At 28.3% G+C, this 14,669-nt stretch overlaps 2 protein-coding genes across 2 annotated transcripts; both read left to right on the forward strand.

Annotated features, from left to right (window-relative positions):
* Nucleotides 1-2,305: 2,305 nt before the first annotated feature.
* LOC114179165 (U-box domain-containing protein 30-like) lies at nucleotides 2,306-4,935 on the forward strand. Its single transcript, XM_028065403.1, has 2 exons — nucleotides 2,306-2,467; nucleotides 2,760-4,935. Exon 2 carries the CDS (start codon nucleotides 3,012-3,014, stop codon nucleotides 4,341-4,343), a length of 1,332 nt encoding a protein of 443 aa, XP_027921204.1. The 5' UTR covers nucleotides 2,306-2,467; nucleotides 2,760-3,011; the 3' UTR covers nucleotides 4,344-4,935.
* A 7,102-nt stretch (nucleotides 4,936-12,037) lies between these two features.
* LOC114175494 (sugar transport protein 10-like) lies at nucleotides 12,038-14,240 on the forward strand. Its single transcript, XM_028060249.1, has 3 exons — nucleotides 12,038-12,493; nucleotides 12,603-13,226; nucleotides 13,785-14,240. The coding sequence occupies exons 1-3, from the start codon at nucleotides 12,038-12,040 to the stop codon at nucleotides 14,238-14,240; spliced, it is 1,536 nt and encodes a 511-aa protein (XP_027916050.1).
* Nucleotides 14,241-14,669: the final 429 nt, after the last annotated feature.

Raw genomic sequence — 14,669 nt, forward strand, 5'->3', positions numbered from 1 at the left:
TTGATATACTTATTTAATATTTATATAATTATGTTTTTTTATATTTAACATTAGAGAGAAAAAATGTCCATAGATTTCACATTAAATACTTGATGATATTATATTTTCTTTATTTCAATTTTTTTAAAGAAATTATTTAATTAATATTTGATTCATTGCTAAATGCTTTATATTATTTATATTAGACGATGTCGAATGACTATAATTTAAGCATTGAATCATATATTAATGCAAAATTCCCTTAGACTATTATTTTATAAATTGTAGTTTAATAATGAATAATATGTTGATTTTTTTATTGTGGTTTATTTCATATTTGAATTACTCATCATGAACAAAACATATTAAAAGAAATTAGCAAACACGAAAAAAATTATCATTACAAATGTTGTGCTATGATATGATACATTCAATGATGGGTACAACAATAATGATAACGAAGCAACCATTTTCAAAGAGGTTTTTAGTCATTATTAAAACTCCTTTTAGAGTGGTAACACATTTGCATACAAGTTTGAATGATGAAACAAATCAATATTTTCTCTCTTGATATCTATTGCATTATGTTACTAGAAATTTTAAATTTTCACGGCTCAGTTTATGCCTTTTTATTACAAAAAACTCACGAATCAAACATAATGTGAATAAGTTAGTTTGGATTTTAGTTTAATGAAAATCTCAGCGCATACTATGTTTAACACGAATTTATAAAAACATTAATTTAATTTTAATTTAATATAAAATTTAAATAGAATCAAATCAATGTTTTACAATTTTCATTATTATAAATTTTTTAAACATTTAATAATGAAAATGTTAAATAAATAATATTTTCTATTTTTTTATTTACAATTATTAAAATAATTGTATTTCAAGTTTTTTTTTTCTCACATTTAAAAATAAGTTATATAATTTTGAGGTTTGAAAACTAAAACACAAATATGCTCTTATATTTATACGAGATTTCTCTTTTTTGTGGTCATCTTATTTTTCAATATTACCTTTTAAATTAAGATTTTTTTAAATTATAATTATTATTTAATCAATTTTATTTTTAAGTGACTGTTTTTCTATTTTTTTAATTTAATACTTTTTTAATTATTAAACTATCTTCAAAATAAATAAAAATTATCTATAATAAAATTACAAAAAATATTTATATTTAATTTTATTATAATAAAAATAATAATTCTATAATTTTTTTATCATAAAAAAAATAACACAAGTTTTTGTTTTCACTCGTTTTTTTATAAAGATAAATGTGTTCTAAATAGAGTATAATCAACTTGTTTTACACAAAATACTCATAACATTACGTTGAAAGCTAAATATTAAGTTAATTTTTTTTTTTAGTTCTTTCGATCCAATTTTAATATATTTTTTTCAATTAGGTTTTATTTTTTCATTTTTATTCAATTTAATTCTTTTATTTGAAGCTAATTATTTAAATAATCAACATCCAATGAACAAGTGAACAAGTGGCCCGGTTCATATGATTGAATAAAATAAAAATATTAAAACTGAATTTAAAAAAACTTATGAAAAACAGAGACTAAATCGGTTTAGTATTTAAACTTATGTTTAAATATAATAATCACTTCAATCTTTATTTTTAGATTAAAATTTCAACTACACTCTTGGGATGAAATATAAATTAAAATTTAAAAAATATTCAGTTTGGTAATTTTTTAATTTTGTATTTAAATTCTAAAATATTAAAGACGTTAATTTGACAATGTTATACTCAATGTTATTTTTAACCGGGTTAAATATTATTTTTATCTCTTAATTTTCGATATAAATTAAAATTAGTCTATTTTCAAAATTTTGGTCTAAGTTTAACAAAATTTTAATTATGAATTTAATATTTTAACAAAATTTTGTTAAATTTATTTGATAGTTTAAAATTTATCAACCAATATTAGAACGAAAATGTGTCAAACGATAAACAACTCGAATGTAATTATGAAATACATTTAAAACGTCAAAACTTAATAAAATTTAATTACAAAAACTAAATCCACACTTCCAAAATTAAAATACTAAACTGTAAAAAGACTTCAAAAAAAAAAACTAATTACAATTTTTACTTCAAATTAACATATCATATTAACCTTTTTTTATTCTTACTTGATTTTACACTTTTAAAAATGAGTAAACAATTAAGAAATCAATGTGACACGTAAAATTTATGTTTTGGTAAAGCAATAAACTAAATAATATATTAATATTGAGAAAAATGAGTGATTTGAAAAAAATAAAAAAGAAAAGTGTAATTAAACCTTAATATTACCCAAATTAATTTACTTACTCTTTGGCGAGGGGTGATTACAAGAAGTCAAGAATCTGCCCAAAAAAAGAAGAGGTGTTCAGTGGCAGTCCTGGCTGTGTGTAGGATGAGCCTTTCCCTTTGGCAGTGCCAGCCAGTGATGCCTTTTCTTCTTCCCACTCTTTCTTCCCCATGCCGGTACGGTCCCTCTTCATTTCTCACTCCCTAACCCTTCTTTCCATTTTCTCCTTCTGCCTCTTCAATTATTTCCCCCCTTCCCCAATGCCTCTTTCCACTGTTTCTTAGAACTTTCTACTGCCATTGATTTACTTCTTGTGCTTAGTAGGCCACTGTTCTTCACTGTTTGCTCTTTCATTGCTCTACATTCTTTATTGTTTCGCTCATTTAAGCCCCCCCTTTCAACCTTGATTATGTGCTTATGATGTGAAATATGATGGTAATGATTCTTTTGACCATTGAACGAGATCAGATAAAGCGGATAGAGAGAGAGAAAAAAAACTTATTACAAGAGAGAGAACAGGAACAGAGTGATTTCTACAATAAAGCAAGTTTGTTGCTTGGAAACTGCCCGTGAGAGACTACCCTGGGAGAGTTTTATTCTTCTTTCACGCACTCCACGTCTGTAATGTCCATTGAAGGGTGTTTCGTTCTCTCATTTTAGTGATTTGATTTTCTGGTTTCTCTCCAAAGCTGGTTTCTTTTTCTCAAAGGGGTTTCGAAAATGGCAATGTTTCAGCCTTCTTGTAAGAGGGATGGGATCGAGGGCCAGATTCTAGATCTGGACACGGCGGTGAAAGATGGGGTTTTGGGCGGCGTGGATTCTGGGGTTGTGGGGACTGGGGTTGGTGAAAAACTGGATCTTGGGAGGATGATTGAAGAGTTAGACTTGTGTGAAGTTCCATCTGTGTTCATTTGCCCAATTTCCCTTGAGCCAATGCAGGACCCCGTGACTCTTTGCACGGGTCAGACCTACGAGAGGTCCAACATTCTCAAATGGTTCAGTCTGGGACACTTCACTTGCCCCACCACAATGCAAGAGCTCTGGGACGATTCCATCACACCAAATACCACTCTCTACCGTTTGATATCCACTTGGTTTTCTCAGAAGTACCTTGTGATGAAGAAGAGATCAGAAGATGTCCATGGGAGGGTGTCGGAGCTTGTTGAGACTCTCAAGAAGGTGAAGGGGCAAGCTCGTGTTCTTGCCCTCAAGGAGCTCCATCAAGTGGTGGGTGCTCATGCCACTGCCCGCAAGGCATTGGTCGATGGCGATGGAGTCTCCGTGGTGTCGGCGTTGCTCGGTCCTTTTACTTCCCATGCGGTTGGCTCCGAGGTCATTGGTGTTCTGGTGAGTTTGAACCTTGATTGTGAGTCCAAGAGGAATCTACTGCAGCCTGCGAGGGTTTCCCTGATGGTGGACATTTTGAATGAGGGTTCAATTGAGACGAAGATCAATTGCACGCGGCTGATTGAGACATTGATTGAAGGGAAGGATTTCAAGTTGGAGATTTTCAGGAGCCATAGTCTTTTGGTTGGGTTGATGAGGCTGGTTAAAGACAAGAGGCATTCAAATGGAATCTGCCCTGGGCTGAGGCTCCTGAGAACAGTGTGCTTGCATTCAGAAGTTAAGATTTTGCTGGTAAGCATTGGGGCTGTTTCTCAATTGGTTGAGTTGTTGTCTGGTTTGGAGCCCGAATGTTTGGAATTGGGTCTTTCTATCTTGGATGCACTGGCTTCTGTTCCGGAAGGCAGAATAGCTTTGAAGAATTGTTCTAATACAATACACGTTATGGTGAAACTGTTGATGAGGGTCTCAGAAAACTGTACTCAATATGCGTTGTCAATACTGTGGTCTGTGTGCAAGCTGGCACCTGATGAGTGCTCTTTGATCGCTGTGGAAGCAGGACTTGCTGCAAAACTTCTCCTTGTGATCCAAAGCGGTTGCAATCCAATATTGAAACAACAGTCGGCTGAGCTTTTGAAGTTGTGTAGTTTGAATTATTCAGATACAATCTTCATTTCCAAGTGCAAACTTACCAGAACCATTCAATGACCATGGGCATTAACCTGGTTGTATCAACAGTTTGTAAATTTGTAGGGCAAGAGAAGCAGAGAGCAGCTACTTCCCAGACTACTACAGAACTAAAGAACCCCAGAAGTTGGAATGGGGTTAGTGGTGCGAAATGAAAATCTCCTGTATATATACCTTTTGTGTTTTGATTCCAACAATTGATATTTGAAATGAAGGACATTGACAAAACTTGCTTAAGTGGGTTCACTTTTGTGTGTTCCTTCTTGTCCAATGTTTTCTGAATAAGCCCCATCTAGAAGATGCTGAAATTGTTTATATAGCTTTTTGGGGGGTATAGGGATGAAAGAAAATCATGGTGTTGTTGGATAAAGATTCTATTAGGAGAGGGATGACATTGAGAGCTAATGTGGGGCTTGTAATTTCAATTGTGATGATCCATGGCTTGTATCTTTTTCCCCTTGGGGTTTAGGCCTCCAATTTTCCCTTTAGAAGAAGAAGAAGAATACTGGGGTTTTTGGTTTTGACATTTAATCTGTACAATGGAAATAACCATTCTTATTATGCACTGCACCTGCAATTTGTTGAATTGATATTATTAATTCTTTTATGACAATTATTGTGTGTCCTTTCCAAGTGAAGAAACTACATCAGCATGGTTGTTCATGTATTGAGTTTTAGTGTGAAGGCAGCGAAATGACAGGAGAGGTGAAAAGGAACAGTGAAAGGCGTGGACAGCAGAGAGATAGCAGGTGAAGTATTGATCACATGTGGTTGAGTTTACTACATTTATTGGATGAGTTGACGTTTGAGTGTGGACATATGGATGCATGTATGCTAACTTTCATCCTTTTTGTGCCACAATTTGAGGACAAAGCCCAATGTAAAATTACTTCTCACTGAATCACTGGTTGATTGGAAAAGAAAGAAAAGAAAGGATATAGCTTTCACTCAATAGGAACGTTGAATACCTGTTTGGCCTTAGGAATACCTCCAAATCCGATAACATCCCACTCTGTTCCAACACTCATATGCTGGCGCGTGTGCCTAATCATCTGCGTTTTTTCTTTTTCTAAACTATTTCAAATGCTGCACTTTTATTTCCATTACATTTTTTAATCAATATGTTTATTGAACACAATCTCATCACTCAAACAAAAGTAATGTCAATACCTGGAAAAATTAAGATTGTGAGAATTAGGAATGATTTTGTGTTGCATTTCAATTTTGTAATTTATTATGCATGATGTATTATTACATGAACCTTTAATTTTTAATTATTGACTCTTAATTTTCATATATTATATTTCTTAAATGTATAAAAATAAAAATTAACCATTTCAAAATTTAGGTAGGTTAAATCATTCAGCTCGATAAATGTGATGGATCGATCAAATTAACACTTTTAAAATTACATGTTAAATAACTCAAATCAAATTAATTCATTTGTAAAGCACAAATAAAATCATCACTGAACAACACAGATTCAAGAAAGATAGAAAAGTTATTATCCTAATTCATTAAAACAGAATTAAATAAAAATATAACAAAAATAATCTTTTAAACCAAATTTAGGCCTATAGGTTGATTACACGTTAGGAAGATACATGTGATGATGTAACGTGTATCCTAACTTTAATTACATGTGCATAATGAGTTTAATTTTAAAAACATTTATTTTACCCTTTAATTATGCTAAACCAAATCGTCTGTTAATTATTGACTTCAAAAATATTTATAAAATTTAGCTAGGTCCAAGAAGGATTAACTTTATTTTTGTAAGAACTAATCTTTTGGTTTATATTTTTGAATGTTTTCAAGTTGTAATAGTTTTTTATGAGTATTTTTATATTAAATTATAATTATCAATCATATTATTAATTCACTATAATAATCAATAATTTTAAAAAATATTTTGTGAATCGAAATTTTTATCACATTTTTTTTATATTTAACATGATATTCTTTAAAATTAGTATATGAATGAAAATTGTACTTATCAAATAAGAAGAATACTTAAATTGATAATAAGTAATTTTCGATATTATTATGAGTACAAATTTTAGTTACCAAATAAGTGTGATACTCAATAGGATAATACATTACATTTAAAATTATCATTCAATACAAATTTTAATTAATAAGTAAGTTTGGTATAATAGTTAAGGATCTGAAAACCAAGTATTATATGAATTTTTTGAGCTAAATTAAATAAATGTAATCTAATTTTTCTTCTAATTAAATTTATTAGAAACTTATCGTAACATATGCCATCATTCAATCCAAAAAGTTATATTTGTTCAAATGGATATTCACTGGCTTTCTTTTTTATATTTTTATATTCATGTTAAACAATTAATAGAATAAAACTTATCACGAGCGATCATCAACTAACATTTGGATTGTCAAAATTTTATCGGTATATTTTTTCGTTTAAAAGTGTTAAGTTGATCTTTTAGTTTTATTTAGTTTCGATTTTATATTGTTCTTTAAAAAATTAACTTTTTTTTTGAAAAATTGATGCAATTTAGTTATTTTTGTTAAATTTGTTGAAATTTTTTTATCAAAATTAACACTAGGATTATGCCAATTACACCAATAAAACAAATCTTCCTTATTTACAACTCCAATTTTGATGAAAAATTTTTGATCCAATTCAAGAAATTTAACGAAAAAGGACCAAATTACATCATTTTTCGAAAATCAAGACCAAATTGAGACTAAAAAAATCTTGATGACCAATTTAATATTCTTTAACGAAAATAGAGACCAAAAGAATAATTCTAAACTTTTTATATAAACGAGTAAAAACATTGTATTTACTTTTTGTATGATAATAACAAATAATAAAATCATTATTATTATTATTATTATAATTTTAAAATTAAACATAAATAATTTTTATAATTACTATAATTATTTTTCATTTATGAGGATTAAGCTTTAAAAAAATCATGAAATTGAAAAAATTGTTCAATTAAACAAATGATCACTTAAAATATAATATTAATAAAATAATTATTTTAATTTTAAAAATATGTTTAAACGGTAAAATTAAAAAATAAATGTGGACAACCAAAAGAAGACTTTTTCTTTATATATAGATATAGATGTATAAAAAAAATTAGAATATCAAACATATAAAATATATTAAAAATATTTGAAATTATATATTAAATTATATAAATATGAAAAATTTAGGGGGTCACGGCCTCCTTTGTCACTATAAAGGTTCGCCTTTGCCTGTCACCTATATTTTACGAAATAGAAAAGTATAATAGTTCTAAAATATTAGAATACATAATATTATTATATTATATAAAACTTTAATTTAGGATGACAAGTAAATTTATTTCCTAAGTATTATTTAAACTTGTCCTTATATTTAATTTTAATACTAATCTCCATCCTTACAAATTACTAAAATTGTGTGTATGTGTGCATTCGTGCATATGTAAGTGTGCATGTACGTCTAGATAAATACGCATGTGAGTCTAGATAAATACATTTGTTATCTTGATTCTTAGTTTCTTAACTTTATTTTTTCTTTCCCTACACACTTTTTCTTTCTTTCTTTGGTTTGTTCTTTTTTTAGAAAGTTCACTTAGATCTTGAAGGTACATGCCTTCTTAATACAATCTTGTATATAATTATGTTTAAGTGATGTATTAAATAATTTAAAAATATTTGTAGATTAGTAAATACTTTAAAAAGATTATAAGTAGTGTGCATATGTAAGCACGTGTGTGCATCTAGAAAATATATATTTATTATCTTGACTCTTAGTTTCTTATTTTTTTTTCTTTTCCTACACATCTTTTCTTTCTTTCTTTGGATTGTTCTTTTTCTATAAAATTCAAACTTAGATCTTGAAGATACATGCTTTTTTAACACAATCTTGTATGTAATTATATTCAAACGATGTATTCTCAATTTTATTGAATTAAATACTTCAAAGGTTACACATTTGCAGGGGCGAAACTACATTATGAAAGGGGGAGCCTAGGCTCCCCCATTTTTTTTTTAAATTTATATATATATATATATATATATATTTAAAATTATATTTATATATTATTTATATTATGAAAAAGTATAATTAAAGAGAGAGAAAATAAAATAAAAAATTAATGGAGACATTGATTTATAAAAAATATTAGGGTTTTTTTTTTCTGACTATAAGATCTTCCCACCATATAAATTGTCATCAAAGTGTCTGAAGAGAAATAAATACAAATAGATAGAGTGGGAAATAGAGGCTGAGAAACACATAGATTGGGATTGAAGTATACATTCTTCCATGATCTCTCACATATCAAGGTTAATATCTTTCTATGAGTAATGTATGTTAAATTTATGATTCTTTTTAGGATGTTTTTCCCAAATTAAGTTTATTCCAAATTAATATAAACCCAAATTATGATTAGAGGGATTCTTTTATGAAATTGGTAGGAACCCTAATTATAATTTTTCCCAAATTATTATAACCCTTAATTATGAAATTTAGGGATTTTGTGTTTTTCGCTGCCTATGGTAATTTTTTTTTTAAATTTTGAATTTATACAGTGTTGCTTATTTAATTAAAGTGGTATGGGTTTTGTTATGTTTTGCAATGTGATAATTGTGATTTGTGAATATAAATTTTATTTTTTCTAGATAGGCGAGACGTGATGAATTGATATTAGAAAGATTATGATAAAAATAAAAAAATTGATTCTTTTTTTTGTAAAGAGGAGGGTTTGTGATAAAGATGAAAAAAATGCATTTACGTTAACTAAACTTGAGAAATTTCATGACAACCAAGAATTCAAGACAATAAAAAACAAATCTTTAAAGTTCTTAGAATTACATATAATGAATTTAAAAATTCATTAGAAATTCGAGAAAAACTGCCTCAAATTTGACAATATCACCAAATCAAATTGATGAGGTACAATCTAAAATGGTATTCATGGTTCGGTATCACGATATAATAGTGAATGATAGTAATATCTTTTTTTTTAATTCCACTATTATATGTGTTTGTTTTAAGTAGAGAAAATGAAGAAAAAAGATGAAGAGCTTCTTTTTTAACTAAAAAAAATTATATTTAACAAATCTAATTTGGCACCCCTACAATTTTTGTCCAAGTTTCGCCACTGCACATTTGATACTTTTATTTATTGTTTATATTCTTCACATGTTAATATTAGACTACAAATTTCAAGTGCCGAATGACATAAACTCTCAATAGACTAGGTATAACATAAAAGCATATGTTACTCATTCTATTTTATTCTTAATTTTTGTTTAATCGGAATAACCTTTGATTCAAACGTTTTTTCAAAACAAAAATTAATATCATTTAACACGTAAAACAAATTTATATTTTTTTGTTAAAATGATTATATTCGTTCATTTTTAAAATTTAAAGACTAAAATATATAAAAGTTCAGAATATGAACAAATTTCAATTTCGCGTAACTTAAAAGCTTATGTTACTTATTTTATTTTATTCTTAGTTTTTATTTCATTTGAATAATCCTTAATTCAAACATTTTGCAAAACAAAAACTAATATCGTTCAACACATAAAAAATATTAATATCATTGATTAAAATGAATATATTAATTCATTTTTAAAGTTTAGAGACTAAATTGTATAAAAGTTAAAAATATGAACAAATTTCAATCTAAATTTAGAATTAAAAATATATTTAACTCTGAAATTTTTAAATTAATAAATAAATAATTAAAATTTTAGGTTACGAGCTCGAGCTCATGTAAAAGACAATTTTAGCTCTTATTTCCCTTTAAAGAAACATCTCTAATAAATTAAAAGCGAGTTAGTTAACTTTTTTTTTTAAAGGAACAATTTAAATTTAATTTCATACATCACAATATAAAATTGAAAGTTAAATAACACATAAATGCATTGATGTCAAAACCACACAACTGCAACAAATTGTTCTTCATCCAAAGAGATGAATGTTTAACTTCTATTATCATAGTCATGTGACATATTTAACTTTTCTTTTGGCTTAAATATCTTTTTCGTCCTCATTTTTGTTGTGTTTTTTGCGGATGATCCTCATTTTGACAAAATGTTTAAAATGATTGTCATTTTTACCGAATATTTAAAATGATCATTATTTTCGCAATTCATGTTTTATTTGGTCCTTTTTTGTGACGTCGTGTAAATCATTAACAGAGCATTGTAGAGGTAGCACGGTTTCTGTGACACCGTTTAAATCATTAACGTAACACACCCTACTACAAACCGTGTCACCTATACAATGCTTCGTTAATGATTTAAACGGCGTCACAGAAAAGTACCAAATAAAACACAAATTGCGAAAATGAGGACCATTTTAAACATTCGGTAAAAATGATGACCATTTTAAACATTATGTTAAAATGAGGACCATCCGCAACAAACATTACAAAAATGAATGAAGACCAAAAAGATATTTAAGCATTTTCTTTTTTACGAAAATGACCTAAGAATGCATGCAAATTGAATAATTATCACATTATAAGAATTCAAAATTATTACTATTTATTAAAATGATATACTGGTTGATCACTGGTTTTAATAAGCTTTGTAATCGCACTCAAACTTATGAAACCAACATATATCTACAAAATTTATACACTAAATATCGTTGCTCTCGATACCAAAGACTAATAATAACTCTTTTGCATATTATCTCACATTCACAATAGTTTTCAATGATATAGAGATTATTTTAAATTTCCACTATAACTAAAACCATAAGAAAGTAATAAAAATATATTTTATTTAATTTCATATTCTTATATAAAACTATATTATTGAATATAGAAAGTATTTTAATTTTTACGTTGCTTTGATAATTTTATAAAATTCAAGAACTTAAATTACCCATAATATTATAAATTATATAGAATTGAGGTTTATTAAATTATTATTATAATATATAAGTACAATAAACTAAGTTTATAAATTATACTTTTACCTTTTATTTATTTTGTGATAAATTTATTCCGTATAAAATATTAATTAATTGAAAATTTTGAAATAAAATAAACATAAGGTCACAACTAAGGAGAGGAAAAAAGTGATTCTCTATTTTTAAATTTAATTAAAATAAAGGCAAGATATAGATATAAATGTATGTTCAGCTATGTTTACATTTTCATTCTACCTTACAAGTATATTTGGTCATCATTATTATTATTATTACATAGAGAAAATATAGTATAAACTTTCGTGGGGTAACACTATTTACGAATTGAGAAAATAATTATACTTTGTTACACACAAATTAAAGTATAGGAGAAACGATCAATAATAAGAATGAGTCAAATAACAAAGTCCAAATCTTAATTTTAATTAGTAATGTTTTTGAGGTAAATACTACTTGATTTCCAACTTTCTAGCAAATACTAATAAATTTAATCAAATTATTCATCATTCCAACAAAAAAAGTAATGCATAAGTGACCATTCAAACCTATTTTTATCGTGAAATTTTTTCAACCATCAAAAGTGTTTTGTTACTCTACTTATTAAAGCACAAAGTTCTGTGTAAAAGAAGTGACAAGAGAAAAGAATAAAAGAAAGAAAAGGAGGCAATAAAATTTTCAAAGTGGTTATTGTTATTTTCTTATAATAATTACACACTTCTGAAGGGGACTAGGTTAACCTTGTGGAGAGTGAAATTGAGTTCGAATATTTGTGAGAACTACAATTTGAAAGATGGCAGGTGGCTTTGCTGTAGATGGAGCAGTGCGACATTATGAAGGGAATGTCACAACATTTGTACTGATTACATGTTTTGTAGCTGCAATGGGAGGTCTTCTCTTTGGATATGATCTTGGTATTACAGGAGGAGTGACTTCCATGGAACCATTTTTGATTAAGTTCTTCCCTGGTGTGCACAAAGAAATGAAAGATACAACAGAAAGCAAGAATCAATATTGCAAATTTGACAACGAACTTCTTACTTTATTCACCTCTTCCTTATACCTTGCAGCACTAATAGCTTCTTTTTTTGCTTCTACTATAACTAGAATGCTGGGGCGTAAAGTCTCTATGCTTATTGGTGGCTTATTTTTTCTTGTTGGTTCACTACTGAATGGGTTTGCCATGAACATTGCAATGCTTATCATTGGTCGTATGTTTTTAGGAATTGGAGTGGGATTTTGTAATCAGGTAAGAATTAGCATGAGCTATACATCTTAATTATTTAATTTGGTTTTCCTTTTTTATTTCCAAGGAAAATGATGATTAACTTTTCCACCTTTGTTTATTACATCAATAGTCCGTACCAGTGTATTTGTCTGAAGTGGCTCCACCAAAAATTAGAGGTGCACTCAATATTGGCTTCCAAATGATGATTACAATTGGTATCCTAGTTGCAAACCTAATCAACTATGGTACAGCCAAGCATGAAAATGGGTGGAGGATTTCTCTAGGCATTGCAGCTGTGCCCGCAATTTTGTTATGTATAGGATCTCTCTGTGTAGTTGAAACACCTAATTCTTTGATTGAAAGAGGAAATTATGAAAAAGCTAAGAAAATGTTGCAGAAGATTCGTGGCACTGAGAAAATTGATGAGGAATATCAAGATCTTGTTGATGCTAGTGAAGAAGCAAAAAATGTAGAACATCCATGGAAGAACATTACAAGACCAAAATACAAGCCTCAACTAACTTTCTGCATTTTTATTCCAGCCTTTCAACAACTCACCGGCATCAATGTCATCATGTTTTATGCCCCGGTTCTCTTTCAGATTTTAGGCTTCGGTAATGAGGCTTCACTCATGTCTGCAGTTATCACTGGAGTTGTTAATGTTGTTGCCACACTAGTTTCTATCTTCACAGTAGACAAGTTTGGAAGAAGAGTGTTATTTCTTGAAGGTGGTGTCCAAATGTTTATTTGTCAGGTAAAAGTGGATAAGTCTAATACTTTTAAGCTTTTGCAACCTATAACTTCAATAAAACTTTAAACCTAGCTACTTTCTCTTAAGAAATGGATTTAAACCTATTTGAGTCTTGAAAAATTAGCTTGTAAGTTGAGGTTCATATACATCTCAAGGGTCATATTAGATATCTAAGGATGGTTTGATAGCAATAAAAATAATGTGTGATACAATAAATCCTACAAATAACAAACCTCGTCAGAATAGGCTTTAAATGATTATGATATCATCTTAAAAAGTAGACTTTAAGTTTAACTTGAGCTAACAAAAATTGCTTGTGAGATGAGATTTGCACCCACTTACATACTATAAATTGACCATATTATCTAACTGATGAGAGATCTCCAACAATTTCTTGTATGTGAACATGCATGATTAATTTAATAAATATTATTTGAAACACCATTGATACATTTGTATAACAAACAATATTTTTGTGTATCACACTATAAATCTTGAAACCTAAGCTAAACATAATTTGTTATATATCATGTTTCTTATTGCTAATGCTTTGGATTGAAGGTTGTCGTTGGAATCATGATCGGTCTAAAGTTTGGGCTAAATGGTCAAGGAGCATTTAGTAAATCTGAAGCAGATATTTTGTTGTTCTTTATCTGTGCATATGTTGCAGCATATGCATGGTCATGGGGACCGTTGGGATGGCTGGTGCCAAGTGAAATATGTTCTCTAGAAATTCGACCAGCAGGCCAAGCTACCAATGTTGCAGTCAACATGTTATTTACGTTTGCAATTGCTCAAGTCTTTCTTACCATGCTTTGTCACTTGAAGTTTGGTTTGTTCTTCTTCTTCGCAGGATTTGTGGTTATCATGACCATCTTCATTGCATTACTTTTACCCGAAACCAAGAACGTTCCCATTGAAGAAATGAATCTACTCTGGACTTCACATTGGTTTTGGAATAAAATTGTTCCCAAGGATGTTGATTCTAACTCTAAGAACAATAAGTCTGTTGTATAAATCCAATTGTAGTCAAGTATTGGTTATGATTAAAAAAAATCATAATTTGGAGAAGGTGTAATCTTTTCAAAATTATGCAATAAAAATAAATGAGTTCTTTTCATTCTTGTTGTTCTATCTTATTTTAAGTAACAAATTTTATGCGAAGGTAAATTCCTTAATTCATCAAGTAAAAAGAATTATTGTAGGTTGTCTTTTAGATTTTTGAAATATTACATTATGAATAGTTAACCATTATGAATACTCATGAATTGTAATGATATACAAAATATTAAAAATAATATAAATATTTTTTTAATTTAATTATTTTAAATAACATTATTTTGTAAATGTCATTATTAAGTATTTCACGTTGATTTTCACCCACAAAAACTACCAATTGTTAATGCTCTTTCTGAAAAATCATACTTTATAGTATGTCTGTTAGCA

This window comes from Vigna unguiculata, chromosome 3 (genome assembly GCF_004118075.2).
Source record: "Vigna unguiculata cultivar IT97K-499-35 chromosome 3, ASM411807v1, whole genome shotgun sequence".
In the NCBI taxonomy this organism is placed as follows: Eukaryota; Viridiplantae; Streptophyta; class Magnoliopsida; order Fabales; family Fabaceae; genus Vigna; species Vigna unguiculata.